We start from the raw sequence: 24,460 nt of genomic DNA, 5'->3' as shown, positions 1-24,460 counted from the left end.
CACTAGGCCAAAAGCCGGATCTAACCGGTATAGGACTGGCTCATACACGGGCACTGTGAACAAGTCAAAAACAAGTCACCAAAACAAACGTGCAATAATCACTACCAGGCCTACGCCGATTCTCCACACCCCTAGGGGGTCGTTGCTGACTACGCAACTCGGGCTTCGTCCTAGCTATCCAATAGTTAAGCCCAGAGTGCCTAAAACACGGTGAGTTACACGACGACTTGCCAATAAAAACCACAACGCGAGTTATCACCAGGCGGGGTCTACTAGGCCACTAAACTGCAATACACAACTCTATTGCCCAAGCTAACAATCAAACAGTTCACTCAATAATAATACCAGATAACAATACAAGTGCACTATAGGTAGAGTGACTACACCACTAGTAGCTGGTCTCAATAAATACCAAGCCAAACAAGCAAAGCTAAATGGCAATTGCACTGCTATTAAATTATTGAGCTACTTAGTAGCAGATAAATAAATATTAAATACGTTCCAAACACTAGATAAATATATTATCTGATAGCCGGTACTCCGCTATCCAAGCTACCAAGCTAACGTGTTGGATTACCAAACAAGCTGTTCAGGTTAAATTAAAATAATCAAATGAGTAAACAATAACAACCCTACTACTGCTACTGCTACTACCAACTTTGTGTTACTTAGCTGGGCTTCTGTTAATAGGCTAATAAAATTAGCTACTAGCCTACTGGCCTCGTGCTTCCAACTACGCACGCCAAATCGTGCAGCCTAGGTTTGTCGGGCCTTACAGTTATTAGTAACTAACTCTAGGTACAACGCAAAATAATATCTACTACAGCCAATTAAATATATTATTTGCGCTTTAGCACCTGCCCAGAACCGTCAGGAATATACTTTAATATTATACCTGACTAATATAAATCCTAACTACCGTCAGGCTTTGACCAGCACGGTTACAACTCTAACTCTCGCAATAAAATCAGATAATAATATTATCAAACTAATAATATCGGCTCCTTAACCAAAATCAAAAGAATGTCGTCCACTCACCAGTAGTGGGTCTTAATACCCAACTCGACCCCTACACTCTTCACCGGTATCACCACACTCCGATGTCACCCAAATCACTTGACGTCTCACTAGACACACGCTAACTGCTCACTCTTCGGGATCCACGACTCGAATGTCCGTCCTAGGCTATCCTGAAAATCTAGGATATCCCAGGCTTATCGGCACTGATAAGCCGGGTCAAAGGGCGCTCGCTAGCCTCGCTGCCGCCGCTCGCTCACCTCAACAATCGGTGCGCGGCCAAATAGCAAATATTTACCCCCCTAGGAAAAATAACTCGTTACAACTTTCTTAGTTTCGTTATGGATGGAATGATACCAGATGAGTCATACCATCGCCAAATCCCCTCCAAGTAGGCCAAGGTCATGTCGTTGACCAATGACCGGAGCGCGCGCATCACCTGTCACCGCCTGTATCTCAGGTATCGTCACTCATGTTGTATTGTTAGATTCATAATGAAACGAGGAAACCCAACCTAACATAACCGCTACAGCGCGCACGCAGTATTTACTCAGTATCTACTCGGCGGAGTTCGTGTGGCAGCTAGGGGCGGTGACGCATTCAACTCAATCTTGCCTTCTGGGAGGCAGAACTCAAAAACCGCTAATTGCAATTGCAATCATTTCATATTTGGACAGTAAGTTAATTAAAGTATGTTCTTTCTAATTATGTGTTTTTTTGTCTTAGGTAAAAAAATCCCTCTAGAAAACAAGTGGCCTCCGAATAATACCAAAGTAACGGTACCGGTACGGTATTTCCTGAAGCATGAAATGGAATTTCAAGCAGAGCATGATAAATTCAATAGAAATCTTGGTTTAAGATATCTCCTAATGAGATTTTTGGAATATATCTGTCTGGTATGAACTTCTCTGGGCAATACCCTTGACTCAAGAGGTCAAAGTACGTTACCGGTTGGGTCGAGTCTAGTTCTGTATCCTTTCTCAAATTCTTCTAAATAGAAAAACAGGTGCGCGCTAGTCCACACAAAGTACATTTTAGTCTGTTAGTACTCTGTATCAGTACGATGTATATTTTGTTTTATGTTTTTGGTTGAATGTATAATTATTTTCACCACAATACGGTTTTAAGAGAAATTATAACCGAACAATACATTTTCATAATTTTTGTTTATGCCATACACACGTGAATTACAATTAATTGATGAAGTTGTTAGGTAACTTATTTTGTAATTCATTGTCATATTGCTGAAAAAGAAAATAAGTATGGGTATTATACCAGGTATACACCTACAAAAAATCCTAAGAAACTAATAACTTATTTTGTCAAAATTATTAAAGTTTCATGTTTTTGTCTTCAATAAAAATATGCGAAAACATAACAAATATTGTTATTTTAATTCTAGAATGACCCTAAGTCGTTAATTTGTAGTGAGTTTATCTTACAAATGTTTTTAAAACAATAACCGTTGATTAAAAGGAAAAACTGTCTTGCGTGGATGCGCGTGTACTTTATTTCTATGGCAGATATTTTTAGGAAAACGATTCGAAAATTAATGAATTCACAATAACTAATGTCTAGTTAACTTAACAGTAAACTAGATAACACAAGTCCAGGTAAACTGCAAAAAGTGATGCATTTTATAATACACAGACAACAGCGGCTTTTGCCTACAAAGATGGTGGGTTGTCGTGTACGCCCCATGTTAACTCTCGTCAACCCACCACCTCGCATGTAAGCGACAACGTGCCACCACGTCAACCCACCATCACTATTTTATGAGGTGGCGGGTTGTCGTGTACGCTCAATGTTCGGTGTCGTTAACCCGCCACCTCGCACGTAGACGTCAACCAGCCACCACGTCAACCCGCCACCACACTAAAGAGGTGGCTGGTTGACGTGTATGAACATGTCTAAGCACCACCATGACAACGTGCCATCACGACAACCCGCCACCACACATTTTTCCGAGGTGGTGGGTTGTCGTGCACGCTAGAGTCAACGTGCCACCCCGACAACGAGCCACCACGTCAACCCGCCACCTCAAACTTCTTCTTCTTTTTGATGGCGGGTTGACTTGGTGGCGGGTTGACGTGGTGGCGCGTTGGCGCGTTCCCGTTCGAACACTGAGCGTACACGTCAACCCACCACCTCGCACGAAGGCGACAACGCGCCGCCCCGTCAACCAACCACCACTCTTTTACGAGGTGGCGGGTTGACGTGTACGCTCAGTGTTCGGTGCCGTCAACGCGCCACCTCGCTCATAGGCGACAACGTGTCACCTCGACAACCCGCCACCATACACTCTTGTCGTAAATCGGTTGGATTTATATTCTGTAGCATTAAATATATTGCACTTTGATTCAGTTAATTTAGAGAAATTTAGAGAGTGACGTCACTTAACTATCGAATAGCCGCGGGACTATCGATTGCTACAGCTAAACAAACTCTGGCGACTCTTTTAACATATCTTGTAGTGTCAGCGTTCGCCGCTAGAACCGCTAAGTTAATAAAATTGAAATTAATTTTATAAATTTTTAGTTATAATATCCCCGCCACAGCAAACTTGCAGACGTTTCTTCTCATCTGTCAGTCGGTTGGTCTGTTTTCCGTTCTTTGCTTCTGTGTCTGTCCCTGTCGTAAAATTGTTCGTGGTGATGGTGAGATGATCTGATGGGTTTTTTTTTAAGTTTACAAGTGCAAGTTGACTAGTTGATTGATAAACATGGCGGAATCCAAATTGCCCGCTGAGCGGGGTGGACTTTTGTCCAGTGTATTTTACGAAATAATATCCAGTCCACTTAATATTGGATTAGTTTTTGTTATAGCGTTTCTTGTCTACAAAATATTTAAGGTAAGGCAAGGTAATGATGACAACGTCACTCCAGCTGAAAAACCTCTTCCGAAGATGAAGAAAAGGGACTTTACTATCGAAGAACTGAGAAAATATGACGGCACTGGTGAAGACGGGAGAGTTCTGGTTGCAGTGAATGGAAAAGTGTTTGATGCTACTAGAGGAAAACGATTTTATGGGCCAGGTAAGTTAATAAATTCCCTTAATTATGGAATTCAATGTATTTCCAGTAGTTTATCAACCCTAACTTAGCCTAGCCTACATGATAGGCTTAATTGACTATGACTAGTCATTGCTCATCTTTACGAAATTAATTATTGCACGAACACTGACTGGCATATCAAAGGTCGTTTTCATTGCATATAGGTGATTACATTACCAACACTTTTAGCCAGTGATAACCTACTTACACTGGTTTGTGGTTTCACCGAACTTAAGATACCTAGGCCTATAAGTTTAAATGAAGTAGGCCTATCTGTGTTTGGATGTTATTAGACATAGACACAGGATAAGAGCAAAATAAAATTCTTCTGCAGATGAATTATCTGTTGAAAAAATATAAGCCGAATTATAAGTTAAATATCACAATGGGAGTTTGAGCGTTTTGTAACTATATGGGTAAGCTACATTTATTTATGGTAATTATTCCGTACAGGTGCCTCCAAACGAATTTTTAATTTTGATATCTTACTTTATAGTTTTTTAACTCCTGAATCCAAATATACCATTAATTTTCACCGCTGATGAATATTTTTCAAGATATCGCCGTAAAAACGTACTTAACAAACAATAAACAAGGTAGGATGGATGACATTTACAAGTGGAATGTACTATGGGTTAAGTAAACCAACCAGCTGATTGTTTTCAATCAAAGTCTAGCAAATGGAAGTGACAACTTTAATTAGCTAACTCTGATTCTGCAATATGAAAATCACCTGACTAAGTTACACTTTTCACTTTCTAAGACCAATAAGTTACAAATGTATTATTGTTACCAGTATTTTATCCTTATTAATGATTTATTGATTTATATTTCACAGTTTAGAAATTACATACTAAAATGGTGCTATTCTAACATAACCTAACCTAACCAAACCTCTAGAATGTGTAAGCAAACTCCTTTTGATGTCAGAAAAGGCATGTCAGGGTGATAGGTCGTGCTTTATGTGAATTGGTGACTGCATTAAGTCCTTTGAAGGTAGGTTAGATTAGGTAAGTTAAAGTTTAGGTTATAATGTATCAAGTGGTTAGTTTATGTCGCCTGCAGACTGTTTTTATTTTTGAAATAGTAATTTGAAGTGTTTTTCTCAGGATTTTAATTTTACAAAAACAGTCTGCAGGCGACATAAACTAACCACTTGATACAGTATAACCTAAACTTTACCATCCTAATCTAACCTAACTTCAAAACACTTAATGCAGTCACCAATTCACATAAAGCACGACCTACCACCCTGACATGCCTAAATTAGAACTACGAGTAATTAGTCCATTATTCCATCTATATCTCCATAATGTGACGAAATTCCTATTGTAGTAAACTTTAAGTTATTGACTATAGAATCACTTGATATGTTTCTACAAAGTTAAAGGCGGCCGTGTCTACAACGATGTTATTATCTTTAGTCAACGATGTTATTCTTCTCATCAACCATGTTATTCTCTTCACTTAACTTAATCCGAACTTGTGATGGCGATGGCGTAGCAGACAGAATAGCACTTCTAGCACTACGCAACATGTATGAGTACGAATGAGTATTTTGTTTTGTATTTTATTTGTAGTGAAGTAAAATGTCGTCACTAGGCATATTGCCGGTGACAGAATCAGAGTGAGTTAATGTTGTTACTTCCAGTTGTTCTTGTCGTGTGGTTAAAAACAATCAGCTGTAAGTAGGCTTAACGTTGTGCTAGGGCGATTTATGCCAAACTATTCCGCCTAGATCGCAGCACTAGTACTGGCAGCGCTCAACTCTCCCCCTCCGCCGTCTGTTCCCCTCAACATCCCCTCCCCACCACGCCGAACCATCTAATGAATACAAAAACCTAACGCACAGATAGCTGCTGCTATTGTTTGCGTTATCTCCTTATCTGAATTCTGAGATGTCTTGTCTTCTTGTGTCGCCTTACTAACGCTAGTCGCTGGTATCCCGGGCTCAGGTCATGGGCTGGGGGAAGTCTGTGATTCATCTTCAACTTAATTAATTGTAACATAAAATAATAATTCAAATTACAACCTTAGTAGGCTATTAACATAAGAATATATGCACAATATAATGTGTCTTACATTCACACTGATTTTTAAAACCTGTTAGAATATCAGTATGATGTATTTTGTGTAATGTAGGCAAATTTAACATTATATTTATAGTCAAAATATTTTTATGTACGATTTTATAATTTGGTATAAGTGTACTGTATATAAAAACCAACCACATGCCTCATTAGGAGGCACCTTCAAAATTATTTTGCCATACTACATTAAACTGTAAGATCCTTTTGCAACTACGAAAATAAAAATAAAGTCAAAATAGAAGTAAAATAGCACATAAGGATTATTACAAATTTAATTTTCATTGTAATACGTACTGTACTCTATTTGGGGCTTGATTGAAACACACACACACAAAAATAAGTAACATTTAAATATAATAAAGGTACTGTAAATAAGTGAGAAAACATAAACTGTGAATGCTTTGATTTGTCTATAACTGTACAATTTCTTTATTTATTTAGCTATAGTGAACCAAGGGTTGGAACCGTGTTTAGTTTCAAACGTTTCGGTCTCTCAATTTCGAGGTTGTGGTCTGTGTCTTGAACAACTTTTTTTCCCTCTTTTAGGTCGGTTTTTCAATCGTTGCTGGGCCTCAATGATGGAGGGGGGATTCCTTATCCTCAAATTTCTAATGAGGCGACTGTCGATGATTTCCGGCAAAATGCATTCCTGGTAGAACTGTACTAATTTAGGTAGGTAGTACTTTTGCCCAGAATTCCTCATCAATAACAATCCTCTCAACAAACAACTCTCCTTTTCTGGTGAAAACTACGAAGTCACACCACTTTCTTTTGGCAATGTTCAACTGACCTTGAATTTGAAAATAGTAGTCGTGACTTTTTTTTAGTCGAAGCTTTCCGCTGACAAGTTCAAGACATGTGGTTTTGTTATTTTGCAAGTGGTCTTCGATAGAAGTGTCCTTAATTGAATATAGACATTTGACTTCTATCAGGCCGTCGCTTTCCACTAATCCATCTGGGCTAGCCCCTAAAAATGGGTAAGTTTCATCTATGAATAGGCCACACCGGTCGACCTTTAGTCCAGTTCTTCCTTCATACATTTGAACAACTCGCTCTTCATTGTCTCGGCCTGTAACAATGGGTAAATCTTAGGGATTTGACTAGTAGCATTATCGGTCATCGTCAACATTATACAATTTTTTGGTTTTTATCATTAATATGAGTAATATTAGTATGTATCAGTGATTGAATATACTTGGCATATAACGTACTGACATACAATTTTAATATCATGCCATAATTTATTTCTTTGTCGTCTTATGGTATGTCTATGTGTATACAAATAAACTTAATTAGTTTTTGAAAACTCGTTAAAGCTAAAAGTTCTATAGTATTGCGTGAATTTATAAAAATTATAAATTTGTTGTTATCTTTAAATTTAAATATGGAATATGATATGTGATTATTTGTAAGATAATATTTCTGTTTGTGTAAAAGTAGAGAATGGACAATGGAATGGATTTGCAATGGAAGTGGAATGGTGTAATGTTGGTTATTTGTTGAACATTGTTTTGTAATTGTTATTTATTAGTTATACAGGAGATGCTACGGAATTAATGTATTCATACCGTATGCGACAGCGTCAGTATTTAGTTGTCTTTGTATGAGGATCGATTTAACCATGTTGTGGCAATCTGTATGGGGTTTCCTTTTTGCCACAGATCCAAACCGGGAAGCTGTGAGCCGGTTTATCCTCTTCTCTCTCCAAAGCGGATTTGTGTGTTGGCCTATGGTGGAGCGCTCAATAGAATTATTTCCAGAATGAACATCTTTCCGAAGTTCGTCAAGGAAGGTTGAGCATTTTGAGACCATCTCACACTCCTCGATGTCGGGGTTTACAGCCAAAGGTCCATACTCGCTGTCATACTCACCACCACCTGAAGCAACAACCGGAATATTATGTCAGAAGGAGAACCCCTAAAGTTTCTTCTGACAAACATTGTTTAAAATATCAGGGAACAATTTTAAATTCACTTTTATTTCCTCCTACTACAAAAAACCACACTACTGCAAAAATTATGGGTCAAACTTTATTGTAACTTGTGGGCTTTCCCCATTAAAAATCATAAAATAAAAATAAAATCGTATGTTTGATTAGAAGTTTAAGTGATTTTTATTCATGTTTAGTATTTTTTCGTAGTTACAGTCCTAGCTATAATAGTACTACCCCAATTGCTGTGAAAATTAGAGTTCTATATTTATTGCAGCTTTTGTGATTTTAACGAAAAATATACCATAAATTCTCCCACCGCTTTCCCATCATAAGGGGTTTTAGCAAGGCAATGGGAGAAAGTATGTGTCAGATTGCTGATATAGTTTAACTTTACAAATATACCATAAGTGTGTGTGTATAATCACACCTAAAGACTTTATCATGTACAAACAATGATATCAGTACCTTATAAATAAATAACTTTGTGCTTTTTATCAACATACCTTGACGGCGTTTTCGTTTAGGTGGGTTTTTTTCCAGGTACAAGCGTCTCCGATAGTTTCTCTTTTCTCTCATCAGTATTTTCTTCTTGAAGTAAGAACCTGGACTTCTAGATGAAAACTTCCTCCAGGGACTAAGGTGCCAGCTCGGCCCTGAAGAGTGTGCCAAGGCTGCACCCATACATCTCCGCTGGTAGGAACCACCTGTGGTTAGATTCAGTCTTTTGCCCCCAGTAAACTTTGCAACATACCCCATATACCGCTCGGCAAGATTGGTGGTTTCATTGAAAATAAGACTTTGACATTTGCTCGCAACATTCCCAATGACGGTCCTTAATTTGTTTAGAAAATCACGATCTAGTTGCATTATTACATTTTCTTCCCCTGATTCCTTTCTTACGCAAAATTCTTCACATCGTTCATGGTTTCCAAACACATGGTCCAGTGAGTTTGTGATGGCCTGTCTAAGTTTTGGCACATTTGTCGTACTTGTACTGGATCCGCATGTTTTTATTGCGGTCCTGACCCCTTTTACAATCCGCTCAAGTCTTGTAATAGATTCGTTTGGAGCCGGCTTGCTTAGAAGTTGCCGAGATTGTAGAGGGTACTGCGTATTTTCGGCTACCTTGTGCAAATTGTCACTCAAAGCTCGTGTGACATGATTCGCGCATTCAATTTTTTGCACAAATCTTCCGTATTGACATCCTTCTTGAATTCGAGCAAAAACGCTAGAATCACCGTCTCCAATGTAGTACTTGTATATGAGACCGTAGTCCTCTTCACTTCTCTTGAAACATTCAACGATGACGCTGCTCTCCATACCCGTACTAGGACCGGTATAGTTTTTGTAACAGATATGATCTTGCCTCTTTTTCCTGGAGTTACTACATGTGAAGCAAAATTTGTTCTTTACTCCTAGGAACAGTATCTTTTTTGTTTCAGCCCCAATGATTATGCCCTGTAATGTAAGCATTCGATAATTATACATGTACAATATACAGTAGCAGTAAAAACTGGCGTGACCTGGGCAAAAAACAAGGCATATTAAAATGTTAAAAGTGTACGTTTTCAATTACCACGTTATTCTTATGTGGAATAAATTAAAAATTCTAGTTTACTTGTTTATGGATTAATAAAGTTTAAATTAAATTTGGCTAATTTCTAATTTCATACTAAGAATAAATTGGTAAAGAAACGTAACATATTTTTACACAGAAGTGATATTTTAATATGACATGTAATGTGAAAGTAGCATTAATAAATCAGAAACAACATTATAAAACAAAAAATAATCTCCTTAAAAATGAACACAAACAGCCTTAAAGAATTGTTAACCAAAGAATTACTTATATTGCGACAGCAAAACCACCTTCAATGTAAACAAATGGCAAATCAATGAAATGGTGGCTTCTGCCGTGACCGGAAGGGTTGTGACAAATACGTACAACAACTGACCAGCTGATTTACAGCCAGTGCTGCCAACGTATTTCGCGCGCATACGACCTTGTCTGCATGTTACGCGCTCACTATTTCGTGCCTTCAAGTTGCAAATCTGGAGTGAGACAATGTTAACATTGTCTCCCTGATGAGCGAATTGGCCACTTTGCTTTCACAAATCAGTGAGAGAACATGTACATTGTTAGGTAACTGCAGGAAAAATGAATGTTTCTACAAGTAAAATAAACGGTATCGGCAAACTGACACATACTTTCTCCCATAAGCTAGTAAACAACCTTTATCATGGGTAAGCGGTGGGAGTAACTATGGTATTCTATAGGGATGGAATTTCTATCATTTTGTTCAGAATTTAAAGGACTATAACATAGCAATGTTTTTATTGAAATTGTTCGGGTCGTTTTAGAAAAAAAAACTATTTTCCGTTTTTTATGGGGTTTTATGGGAAAATCACAATTAAAAATAAAACTTTTGAAAACAAATCACCAAAAAATTACTCAAAATGGACATATACACTCAAAACCCAAACTCGAAAATGTTTAGGAAAACAATACTTTCTCCATATACTATGTATAGGGGGATAGAATATAAAAGTAAACACCACGGTATCGAACTTAAATGGAAAGTTAAATTACAGAGTTAAATTTTAGCTTACCACTCCACTTTTAGAGCTCATTCCATGGCCATAGGATCGTTTTGCCCATCCTCCATCTCCAATCACTGTGATATACGGCTTGCCTTGAAATATATTACCCTTTTCCAGTGCGATCTTTTTTTCTTCCTCAGCATTGCGTTGCATTTTGTGAACCAGAATAGTCTCCCACGCCTGCACATTCATTCCCTTATAGATGAACTCATAACATACTCAAAAGATACTTAGTACTATATAGAGTTTTGCTGCAGTATGACGAAATAATGTTTAGATTCCGGCAAATGATAATTGCTTTAGGCTATCTATATAAATAAAATTAGAGTTTTGTCTGTACATTGCTCAGAATCATACATTTTTAGGTTATTTTTACGTTTTATACATTAAAGAAGCCGAAACAAGTCTCATCTAAATTTCTGTCTGTCTGTCTGTCTGTCTGTCTGTCTGTCTGACACACTCAAGATGGCATTTTACGCAATCTTCTCCAGGAAAACGAGAGTACCTATCAAGACCCAAGTCATTTTAATGTATTCACTAGATTGGCGAGAGTGTCTTTAGCCAATAAAATATAGTCTCACTACTTTGTAATTAAAATTACGGCCGTTCAAAAATGCAGTTTTGTGCGATTTTTGTCAAGTTTTCTTCCAATTTGTATCACATAATCATCTATGAAACAACGAACAGCTGTTCGGATCAAGATTATTTTTTCTAGCTGTCACTGAAATGTTTACAAATGTTGTTTACAAACACCACAACCATTTCCGATCACGTTTTGAAAGCAAATCCCATCCAAGTGAGATTAAAAACGTTTTTATTACATAAAGGATTTAATTAATCGCAAGTGGAATAATATAGTGTAACCGTAAATTAAATAACTAGGCATCATCCAGGTCAGGAACCAGAAATATGTGTATAAAATTGTTTTGGAGTTTTGATAACCAGAAAGAAGACATTGAATCAAGATTGAATCAGTGTTGTATACGGCTGTGAAACTTAAATTTACTAATGACTGTCGCCAATAGCTTAGAAACAATGTTCCACTCATTGACGGCTCTTCAATTGTTAGTTGTTTCAATTGTTGGTTGTGTAAAGTGTAAAGCAAAAAATTACAACTGCAGTGGGTGATTGTAACAGAGGTTTACGGATGATGCCTAACTCGATTTTCCAATGTGTCACTTTCTGTTCCTACCATTGACTATATAAAGTCAATAGTTCCTACTCACCGTGTGATGCAATCGCCGGACCATACAGCCAATAGGCCCATAGCCCTTCTCTTGGGTACGTGTGGTACGTATGCTTACCCAATTATTTATAACAACCCTTTCGACAACGATCCTTGATACCGGTACTTTTCCATAGAATACACGGCCTACCTAGGTACTTAAGAAATAAAATTATAAACGTCCAAAAACCCAACGTTGTGTGATTTTTGTCACATTTCCTTATAATGTTAATATATATACCAGCAACCATTGTTTAGAGAATACGTAATCTATTAAATAACAGAAAGTTATGTTGTATAAGGTTTTTTTTCAAACTGACACCGATAAGTTTACATTAAGAGTTGTGTACAAATAAAGCAATTAATGGGAAATAACTTTGATTGCCGATAACTTTTTACGAGAAAATCCAAAACCAAGAGATCAATAACCTTGATTAACGCATATAATTGGTCGGCTGTACTACAGTTCTTAACTGTAAACGTTGGTTTTTGGTACGGTACTGGTTCTTTTTCTTTTAACCTTTGGTAGCAGCAAGAATCATTTTTATGTACCAACACATCACAGTAATTTACAAATTAGTTATCGTTGGTGTTGCACCTTATTTATTACAGGCGTAGGCCTATTCAATTTCATTGATGTCTTAACTGTATAATTTTTGCTTTTTCTGTCTGGATCCTAAAATGTTATGCTAAGAAAACTATAACACATTTTAGTAAAACATTTATTCAGCAAACCATCATGAATTGTTCAAACACTTTGAACGTTGTTTATGTATCAATAGTTAGTGGCCTATTTTGGTAATTTTTATTACAAATTACCAATCTAAATCGTCTATTGTAGGCCTACTGTACTTCATTTCATATAGCAAACCGATTCAGATAGCATTTCGACAGAATTTCGAGTCATCTCCGGTCCAAGCAAATATAAATTGTTATGATCAAATTTTATGGCATAAACAAAGATTTCAAGTACTAATTTTATATGTACCTTTTTATGCTTAAAGCGTAGCAGATTCCCTAATTAAGTTCGGTATTTTTGTGTGTATGTATGATGGTAACGCATTAATGTCCTTGTTTCTCAATGTGCCTACTTTTAACCATTATGTTATAGTCCTTTAAATTCTGAACAAAATTGTACAAATCCCATTTCCGTATATTTACTCTCACCGCTTACACATGATAAAGGTTGTTGACAAACTTATGGGAGAAAGTATGTGTCAGAATGCTGATACCGTTTATTTAGTTTAATCATTGGATATAACATATGGACCAACAAGATCCGGGTGACATTTAATTGCGAAGCATTAGTTTTGGCTTGAAACTGTCAGATACTGTATTTGCGAAGGAATAGTTTTGTCAGCATATCTGAAAGTATGCAAACCAACTGCTGTGCTTTATATAAGAAGGTTTTAACTGACTATGATAAGATCTCCGTGCGTAGAACGGGCACACAGCTAGTCTGTAATATGAGTTTAGTACAAACTTATAGCTAGTATACTTACATCTCCAACCTTTTTTTCGTGGTGTATATATTTTTCCTGTGACATTACAGGAACGTCCAAAAGGCTGAAAAGTTCCTCTAATTGAGCGAAGCCGATTCCAATAGACATTGCTCCCCATACCAAAGCATCATTGACGTTATGTTTTTCATCAACAGGCAATGAGGTAACTACATAGGTCTTTTCACAGTTGTCACAGTAAAAACTCCAGGTGCAGAACAATCCACTTCTAATTTCCTTTTTCAGTTCATACTTCCCCATTGTACATTTCATAGGGTGGGAAGCGATAACTTGTAGTTGCCGAAAAATGTGGCCAACATCAACCATTCTCCTACCGCTCATTACATTTTCCCTTAGTTTTTTCAATTCTTCCGACGAATAAGGCTCCACAATGGGGGGTTGTAGTAGACTTGACGGATCATCTTTGCTGCAGTCTGGTTCCGGGTCTGATTCAATATCATGTTCTAAGATATCTTCATTGTAATTCAAAATTGGTTGATTATCTTCAGTCCTATAGAACAATAAATTCAATTACTAGTTTATAATCGGTGTTCAAAAACACTAATACAAAGCTACTGCTATAGCCTCTTTTTAATATCCCCTATTATTATTCTGACACTTTTGCGCTTTTTATTATATTTAATTTATTTTTCATATTGTTAATAGCCTAATTGAAATATATGTTATAATTAGTTAATATACAGTATAGAATAATTAATTTTATACACCAATTTTATAGGTACGAATATTCTATGCCAATTACACATTTCAACGAAACATAGAGAATAAAAGTTGTTGTGTAGCACCACAGTAATAATTATAAGTGTCATGATATTTAGTAAAAATAATATTTCCTAGAAAAAAATATTCTGGATTCACCCCCAGTTTTTCGACAGCGAAGGCTAGTGAATAAGCAATCAATTAGTGGTAACGTTAGTCAATTGTTGTACAAGTGCTAACCAGGTACGCCAGCCGCAACAGGCGGGCTTTTTGTCCATTGTTGTATTTAGTGCAAAATAGTATATTACGTTACTAGTCCTGAAAATAAGTGTTTGCCGGACGAGTGTGGTCGTTCCCGTGCGAGACAAAGTCGAGTACGGGATAACCATACGAGTCCGGTACACACATTTTGGACGAGTTACGTACGATAGTTTACGCCATACTACTTAATTCGTACAAATCCTTATATATATCCACCAACTAAAGGACTAAACATCACCAGTCATAACCTAAGAGAGGTTATGTTTTTGTTTATAACCAATCATTGCCACGCAAATGCAGTGTAATCAGCTGATTGGTGTCCGGTAAAACTCATTGCAGAACAGTATTACGCAATGAAACCCCATTTGAATAAGCTGGCGGGAAACAGCTGTTTTCTGGACTAAATCCTTGCGTGGGAAGTTCGTCAAAATAATGTAGTGTGGCGTAAATAATGTTGTGTGGCGTAAAAGTTATTGTTGTACATTTATTTGTAAATAAAAGCACTTTTTCATGTCATTTCATTTCATTTTTTTCAATCAATTAGTGAGTAAACATATTTGCCGTGAGTGCGAATAAAAAACTGTATAATTCCCTATTATACAAAGGCAAATATTTATAATTATAGATTAAATAGACATAAATTATATGAAATTGGATCATACCTGGTCTCAAGGAGCAATCTGTCAAAAATGTCATCATTGGTGTCTTCTTGGATCGTAGTTGTGGCTTCTGTCTCTGCTACGGAGGTTGCAGTAGGCATGGAATTTCTAATATTAGCTAAATATCTCCTTGCACCTATTGAGCGTTTGTTTCGTTTATGTGGCCTCGGCTTTCTAGGCATTATTCTGGGTATACGGATAAAAAAGGAGCTGTCCTAAGTAAAATAACTTACACAGTGTTACAGAGCTATAGAACTAAACACACAGTGAAAAAAGATTATGGTGTGTACCGCACGTGCCACGTGTGTGTGACAGTCACTCGTCACTGAGATGATGGAAAAGCGCGCGAAAACAAAAAGCAACATCTGCACTGCAGGTGTATGGTGGTGGTAGTGGGGGAATTCCGAGCGCGGACTGCGTAGCGGGTTAGTATCCCAAAAATACAGGGGTTAACTCTATTCACATGTACCACAATTTAAGAAAAACCGTTAATAATAAAAAAAAGATTTTTTGGGAACATTTTATAGAAGTTGTTTAAAAGAGATTGACGTGTTTATATTTTTCCTAAAGCAAATAGAGCTCAGATAAAAAATGTTTTTCAAAACCAAAATATATTTTTTTTTACGATATGAAATTTGTACTATGCTCATGACTTTAAGCATATCTAACAGCGTAAGAAACATTTAACATATTTACAAAATACGAAACAATGATCCAGTAATTCCGGTCCGAAGTTCGCTATTTTTAACATCTAAAAACCACTAAAAACTGGTCAAAAATTTTTTTTTAAAATTTTTTTCCCGTTTATTATTACACTTAAAGTAATATCTGACTTAATTTCAGTATCAAAACAAAAATTGTAAAAGCCCAAGCACAACCTTAAGGCTTAGTTAACCTACAGTTCATTCCACTTGTAGATGTCATCCATCCTATCTTGTTTATTGTAATGTTAGGTATGTTTTTACGGCAATATCTTGAGAAATATTCATCAGCGGTGAAAATTAATGGTATATTTGGATTCAGGAGGTAAAAAACTATAAAGTAAGATATCAAAATTAAAAATTCGTTTGGAGGCACCTGTACGGAATAAATACCTTATTTATTTATTTATTCCAACGGTTTCTCCATTAATACAATTTTGTCAAACTATGAACTATATATAAGTAGCAAATAATAAGTTAATATCAGCTACATATATTTTTTTTAAAGCTGCTGCTCAGTGCACTTTAAGAATATATTTTTTAGAGATAAATTAAATGGTTTTTGTTGCTGAGTAGTGCTAGTAAACATGCACAACCCTTTTCGTTAGTCTAATAACATTCAAAGGCTCTCTAAGAGTTCAAGTTCTTATTTGTATAGGCCTACATATTTATATTATGTTTTCACTAAGCTGAATGAATACATCGAAGTAACCTCTCTGAAAAGTCTGCAGACTCTGTAGGCAGCAGACTAATAATGATATACAGTGTGTAAATTAAGTATGGAAACAAATCTGTATTTTTAAAACCGAAATAGATAGAAATATTCTATTTGTGGCAATAATAGTTAACAAAGATTCCGCAATTTTTCACATGAAAAATATTTTTTTACCCCCCTAACAGGGTAGGTGGTAGGGGGTGACTTATTTTTTTCAAATAGCAACCCCTATTGAGTGACCCCTCATTTTGAAGGGTTTGTCAAAAGAAACACAATGACGCAAATCCGAGGTGAATATCTCACTCCTAGCTAACATGGCGGATATTCCAAAATGGGCTTTTTTTTACAAAAATTAAATTTTTCATTACCCACCATTTAGGCTAGGGGTGAAATATCTACCTCGGGTTTGTGTCATTCTTTTTCTTTTAACAAACCCTTCAAAATGAGGGGTCACTCAATAGGGGTTGTTGTTGAAAAAAATAAGTCACTCCCACCCCCTACCCTGTTAAAGGGGTTGAAAAAATATTGTTGATTAAAAAAATTGCGGAACCTATGTCAACAATCAATTCCACAAACAGAATATTTCTATCTATTTCGGTTTTAAAAATACAGATTTCTTTCCATTATTTGTGAAATTGGTGCTTTTCACGTACAATAAATCAAATTTTGGAATATCCGCCATTTGGGCTAGGAGTGAGATATTCACCTCGGATTTGCGTCATTGTGTTTCTTTTGACAAACTCTTCAAAATGAGGGGTCACTCAATAGGGGTTGCTATTTGAAAAAAATAAGTCACCCCCTACCACCTACCCTGTTAGGGGGGTAAAAAAATATTTTTCATGTGAAAAATTGCGGAATCTTTGTTAACTATTATTGCCACAAATAGAATATTTCTATCTATTTCGGTTTTAAAAATACAGATTTGTTTCCATACTTAATTTACACACTGTATACATGTTTGTAGGCTATAGCTAATGAAGTAAAGGAACCAAAAAAGTCATAAATTTTATGGTAAAAATATTTTTTTATTTATAAATAAAATTATGTTTTTATATTTTAGCGATTTTGTGAAAAAAAAATTATAGTATTTAGTATAAAACTTTTGTACCAAATGTTTTTACTTCAAACCAACATACATTAATCATCTTGTAGTGTATTCAATTACCTACATAAAAATGTATTGTTGGGTAACAATTTTTGTTTTTTATTTACGTGTTAGGGGCATAATAATATACCTAATAAACGGAAAACTGCAAAATACAACCGCCAGAAAAATACAACCTTTTATAAACACAATTTCACACTATTCAGTAAATATTCATGCATAATAAAATGAATACAAGGCACTTTGTGTATGAGACCTTGACAGTAGTGACGCACTTTCGTCGTCTTCATGTGAGCAGATGGAAATAACCCTGAGCGCAGGGCTGCCACTATCACAAGCTACATTTCTTCCTCTTCAAAATGACATATTATATGACTAGTAATTATAACTTACACTGTATGTAATTTGTATTTTCCGAACTAGAGTTGCCTAGCGTTTCGCTGGTTGGCCATTTGTTATAAATTTTGAAAACAGCTGTTTTCATAAAATCATACCTGTTGTGCAATCAATATTTCGTTCTAAATATCAATACCACAATGAAGATAAAATCAATGGCTATCCAGTGGTACCACCCGCAACATCCCAAGACGAAAATTGCCCAAGCAGGGTAATGCCAAACAAATTGTTTTTTGACAGTTGCTAAGTATGTGTCAGCTGCAAAAGTCGTGCCACGCCAAAAATTCATTTAATTTCTAATCGTCGTTACATTGTCATATACCTGCTACAGGGTTTGTTTATATAATAAAATGAAAGTTCAGAATGTGATCTTTCGAATGGTATATAGGCTATATTGTTAACATCAGAGTTGATTATAAGCGGTTTTTCACCGTTAAACAAATTTCGGCCCATACTAGCTTATTACGCCGGTGGCCATTCTAAGGCATCACGGCGAATGAGCGTATTACATTCTTACATTATTATTTGTAGCGTATTACATTATTATTAGTAGTGGGGAGCGAGCTGGTGTAGTGGTTAGAGCGCGGCACTTCCCTGAGGTCCCGGGTTCGATCCCCGCCAAGTCACCAATGGATTTTATCTAACTGATAATGCTAAAACCCCTAGGTCTAGCCTGAAGTAATGTGAAGAACAATCCCAGGCTCGTGCCTAGTGTCCTAGGTGGAAAAACATTATTATTAGTAGTGTGTAATTTGTTGACAGGTGGGCCGTACGCAGCATTTGGAGGGAGGGATGCTTCCCGAGGTCTGGCGACATTCTCGGTGACTGGCGGCAGTGATACTTACGATGACCTCAGTGACCTCAGCCCTATGGAGATGGACTCTGTCAGAGAGTGGGAGATGCAGTTTACAGGTAAACACTGGACCTAAGAGGAATTTCACTTTTATCTAAATAGCAATGTAAATCTGGGATTGGCAGGATTTTTTACTTAGTACGTTATTATTAATCCAACCAACATTATTTACTTTTTTGTAGGCTTACTATTATTAGCTAACATGTTGTTTATGCTTTTTAATTGTGAAATTTTGTTTATATCTAGTATTGTAATTGTGCAGGGTGTATACCAACCGGGAGAACCGGGAAAATTCTTGAATCTGAAGAGACCTGGGAAAACCTGGGATTCTGTAAGAATCCAATCATTCAAATTTTTCCCAGTTGATTTGGATTGAGTTTTAGTGTACGGGCCGGGCCTTTGGGCTTAGAGGAGAAAAACAAGAGCATGTTTTTGTAAACCTGTAAAAAAAAAATTACTTTATTCTGCCGTTGTAATTTTGCAGAGAAGTACGATTATGTGGGTAGACTGTTGAAGCCAGGAGAGGCGCCTAACAGCTATTCAGATGAGGAAGACGAGCCAAGTGGTACAGATGTAGCGGACAAGTCTAAAGACGACTAAAACAATGATGTGCGTGCAACTTTTAAGCTACTCTAGATATTCTAGACCTTATGCAGGTTTTATCACTAAATCTTGGAATAAACCACGGTGGTGGCTAGTTGTATCATTTTGTGTTGTGGAAATTCTATTAGGTAAGGGTCTTTTGTATAGACTAGTGTAAAAAACACATGCTGGGTCGATTTTCATCAGCAGTTACGTTACCTAAAGAAATAAACAAATAGCCTAATATATTCCTAGTGTTAAATGTTTCAAGTTAAGTGTCAGGAGAATTTCTGTATGTCTGTAAAGTAAAGCCACCCACAGTTAAACAAATGTAAATGTGAATTGTGATCTTAAAACTTTCGATAAGTTTTAAAAATGATACCATATCTTGGGTACTCTGAGTTGAAAATTATTATAAATGATGAAGTCTATTAGAAGATGTATATTTTATGTATAATTTATCAGCCTGGCTCTATATTATATGTGTAATTATTTGTTGGCCTCATTAAATTCTATTAAATTTATGTTTTAAAGGTACAGTATATTGCGCTCTCTTTTAAATGATTTCTTTTTAATATCTTATTATTGTTTTTTTCAATGCACTCTTCAATATTTAATCATTTTTCTATAAATAAAAACTTAGCAGTTGCACAGTGTAACAATTCTGTTTAGCTCTCCAAATTCCCTTAAGCGGTTGTTCTGCTAGTGATGCTAATGTTGATACTATATTGAAACTTGTAAAATGAAAGTTACAGTGTAACCTATAACCTAACTCCTTGTATTATCACAACTGCCAATGTCCGTTAATGCGGAAGACACACGTGTATGAAATCTGAGGACACCTGTATTCTGCCTTTAACATGTTATTGTCCCTTTGTACGTTGGTTTGGTTAATAACGGCAAAGGAGAAGAACCAAAGATTGGGTCACCAATTGTGAGACTGAAGAATAATACATAATTACGACCACAATGTGTGTAGCTTATTTCAAGGATAATTCAAGCTCTAAATTGATGGTATCGCCAAAGATTATTTTGTCAATTGACTAACTAAAGAAGAGTTAAATCACATAATGAAGCAAACGGTTTTCTTTGTTTTTGTTAAGTCAATTGATATAGTGACAAACTTTTGTACCAAACCAGTGTGAATAAAACAAGTTTGATTTTTTTTGTATGTTTATATTTTTTTCAGTCTACAAGGCTAGCATAATTTATTGGGAACAGTCTTGAAATTTGCCTTAAGCTTACAGACCTAAATTTGATAAATGAATTTCTGATGATTTAACCCCTTAACAAGACCTGAAATCTAAACACATTTGAAGCTGTTCAAGACCTTTTAACCAAATGTTAGATTAAAATACAAAATAATTGATTGATACAATTAATTGTTAGTATTAAAAAAATTGAATTTAAATTTTGTATGTTTTACCACTTAAAGAAAGTGCAAAGTTGTTAAACTAAATATATCTATTTATTTTTATAAGCTGACTAAAGCTGAATAAATTCCTTTCGTTTGTATATCTACTTTGGTAGGCCTATATCTACTATGGTCATATTTTACAAATCATAGCTTATATGACCTATAAAAATACTTTTTAAGATTCAAATAAATCTATTTTGCTGTTATAATTTATTTTTAAATTTGGAAAATCCATTTGAGAAAAATACTATTCATCTAGTTTTAGTTATAAAAAAGACTTTTAGGGCTACTTTAATTTGTGAGGGTATGGAGCATTCTCCTTTAGTAGTTACATGTCAATGTAGGCAGGCCTATAGCATAGTAGTCAGTTAATTCCAAATTTAAATATTCAAGTTAGGGATTATTTTTGCAGTGAAGTATACAAATGTTTTCTAAATTGTAATGTATTTTCTTTAATATAATTTGATGATTTTCTTTGTTATTTTGTGATGATGACAAGGCTGATTAGAATAGAACAAGGTAATGCATTTCCAACAAATATCATGCATCTTATTGATTTTGTATAATGTATAATCAATTTTGTGTCCTTATTTAAAAAATTGTTTAAGTATTTTGATAATCAAACATTTCATCCCTAAAAAATATTTTAACCCTTAAGCGTGCTCGTTTTTTTTACGCGGGAGCGCACGCGGGTGTCTAGTGGACCCCCAAATAAAAATGGGTATATAACAAAAGTTTTTGATATTTAGCTCTTTAAACTTAAGACATAATATCTATATTCATTTTCTCATATTGTTACATACATTTTATGATCCTACCTATTTAAACTATCCTTTAACTATTTAAAAAATAATAGTTTGAACCCTTAATTTTTTAATTATGAAATGTAGGTAATAATGGTGTTAGAGAGGACAATCATAGTAAAAAAGTTTTTATTGCAAACAAATATTATTTTCAATTTTACAAAAGTATAATACTTTTAAAAAACCATGGAAGCAGTAAATATTTCATGAATTAATACATTTACTGGTTTGTAGAAAATACTTAACAAAAAATAAAATAAATTAAATGTTTTACTTGGTAATGTTTGTTTTTCTTTAAAAATCCTCGCCCAGTAGTTGGTTTAGAAGTCCTTTTAAACACACTTTACAAATATTTTACTTTTGTCTCTGGGACATTAGTTTTTTAAGGTTTTACTTTAAATTTAGTCTTTTTTACCAAGGCAGACGGTACACCGCACCTTTTAACTGGGAGGCTAGATCAGTGGACGCATTGGTTGGACATTTCCATCCAATTGGTTTACAGATACCAAGTTTTTTGGCAAACTTTCAATACTATCAAAATTATAAATAATAAATTAAAAAAGTTATTAATATTAATTATGATAATAAAACTGAAACACCACTACGCGCACGGGAGTACATTAGACCCCCAATGAACACACTACTGGTAACACAAGCATGCGCGTGGGGGTATGCCAGACCCAGGGTGGTGATAACAGGTCAATGACTCAGTCAAGACTAACAACCCTGCGGCCAGATGATAGCATATGCTATTTTAGGGAGCTACTGTTATGCTCACTAGGGTTGCCACCATACTTGTAAATTTATGACAAAACTACCATACGTGGGGGTATGTCATACCCCCGCGCGCGCGTTTAAGGGTTAAATAAAAAAACCTATTTGAAAAACAAAGTATAGAGATAACTTGAGTGTTTGATTTATTTTTTATCCTACTAAATTGTGCACTTATAAGGTTATTTTAGACATAAATATACACTTATAGGTTAATGTAAAATTCTGTTTTTCTAGCCTATTTTAAGTTAGAAGGTTATGGTGTTTTCCTACTTTTTTACCACATAGTTATAATATTCTTTAGAAATTTCAAAATAATTGATAAATGCATTGTACTTATGTACAGCCTGTTTTTATGTAAAGTAAATAAATGTATTGTTGTGTAAGGCCAAGGTGTTTGTTTTCTCATTTCTACCATGTCTTACTCTAAGCATTGTCAATTTGCCTTATTTTTTTGTGTGCACTGACATTTTTTAGTACATTCTGAATGTAAATCAAGTTGAATCCTTAATTGATACAGGAAGCTTTGACAATTTTATATCTGAGACTGCTGTAAAATAAAATGTATGGGTAGCAGAGTGGTTTTAGTGCTTGCCTTCAAATCTGAAGGTCTCTGGTTCGATTCCAAGAAAGATTGTTACCTGACCCAGAGGCCATTTGTCATTGGGCTATGAATCAATGATGCTATCTAACAAATACCCGTGCTGCAGCAAACCTGCAGAGTAAGCAAATTTCCTTATTGGAATTTTTACTGAAATATTTCCTAATAAATGTCATATTTATTCCCTATTTCAATAACATCAGTTTAACGAGTACTTAGGCTTGCTGTTACAGGGAAGGTAATAAAGTGTTTTTGTAGTTCAATGTTAATAGTGTAGTATGAAATGTCATTAGATTAATTATTAAATAATTGTACTGAATTCATGAAAGGGTATTTGTATTTAAACAAAAACTCAATCAAAATATAAAACAATAACACAAAACATATGTTGAACAATTACCATATGTTATTAACATATAACCTAGTACTGTCATCCCTCATTCACAAGTCAAAATTATTTGGTTTTCTTCTAATTGTCTTACAACAGGAGCTGAGTCATTGTTGTGCTTCTGGTTTATTTTGAAAACCTCTTAACCACTTTTTCACCAAACTCGTTGTGGGCCACATATTCGATGCTGAGATCAAACTTTAAATTAACTGTTTCACTAGGTCTAAATTTAGTTGTCCAAAAAAATATGCAATATTTACCTAATTGTACCTGATACAGTATTTATGGTAAGAATGCTGCTAGCAGAACCTATTCCCTAGTTTGACAAACACGGAATTACATGAAATCAGCTGATTAAACAATAAGTCGTTGCACCACTTTCAGTGGCAATGACAATAAGCTAAAACATAACTTCTCTAAGAAGTTATGAGTAGTGATTGTTAGTAATTAATAACCAGATTTTTTAGTAATTAAAAAATGGTCGTAGGTAAAGCAGTGTACGGAACTCGCGTTAATAGTCTTTACGACACTCGTAGAAGTTTTTAAGGTGCTCTAAATTTTCTACTCGAGTCGTAAAGACTAACTTAACGCAATCGTTGCATAAACTACTATTTCAGTTAGAAGTTATTATTAAAGCTATTCACATCATGGGAGACTCTGAATGACTTGTCTCTTCTTAGGAACCATGAGTTTCTTCAGTATTCTCGTCCATCACCAGTCTGGATTTTGTACTATCGTGGTTCAGGACCAACTTGAACAATCTTTTCTCTCAGCCAACACTTTAGTTTGAATCTGAAAAGCACTGGTTCATCGAGTTTAAACTGATCAGGCTCCGTCTTCCTCATATCACCGTACAGCTTCAATCGTCTTTTAATTTTTTCTAGATGTTTTGAAACATTCTTTATGACCATCGGAATAAGGTGGTTGGTCGTAGATGGAAGAAGAGTCTTTGTCCTCCTACTCATCAGCTGTTGAACTGGGGAACCTAGGTTACCTCTTAGTGTGTTACGGCGATGAAGAAGTGCAAGATATCAGACTGTTTTTGACACTTGACAATTAAGTTTTTCTCT

The 24,460-nt window shown here is 35.5% G+C and overlaps 1 protein-coding gene across 1 annotated transcript; it reads left to right on the top strand.

Moving 5' to 3' along the window:
• Positions 1 to 3,725: 3,725 nt before the first annotated feature.
• Positions 3,726 to 22,793, top strand: LOC128990039 (membrane-associated progesterone receptor component 1-like). The gene is made up of 3 exons (XM_054412264.1): positions 3,726 to 4,052; positions 18,738 to 18,887; positions 19,313 to 22,793. The coding sequence occupies exons 1-3, from the start codon at positions 3,740 to 3,742 to the stop codon at positions 19,426 to 19,428; spliced, it is 579 nt and encodes a 192-aa protein (XP_054268239.1). The 5' UTR covers positions 3,726 to 3,739; the 3' UTR covers positions 19,429 to 22,793.
• Positions 22,794 to 24,460: the final 1,667 nt, after the last annotated feature.

This window comes from Macrosteles quadrilineatus, unplaced genomic scaffold, assembly GCF_028750875.1.
Source record: "Macrosteles quadrilineatus isolate MER2022 unplaced genomic scaffold, UCM_ALF_1.0 Scaffold_3__2_contigs__length_128488019, whole genome shotgun sequence".
Classification (NCBI taxonomy): domain Eukaryota; kingdom Metazoa; phylum Arthropoda; class Insecta; order Hemiptera; family Cicadellidae; genus Macrosteles; species Macrosteles quadrilineatus.
Note: the sequence above shows the minus strand (reverse complement) of the source record. Positions and strands in the feature narration are given on the sequence as shown.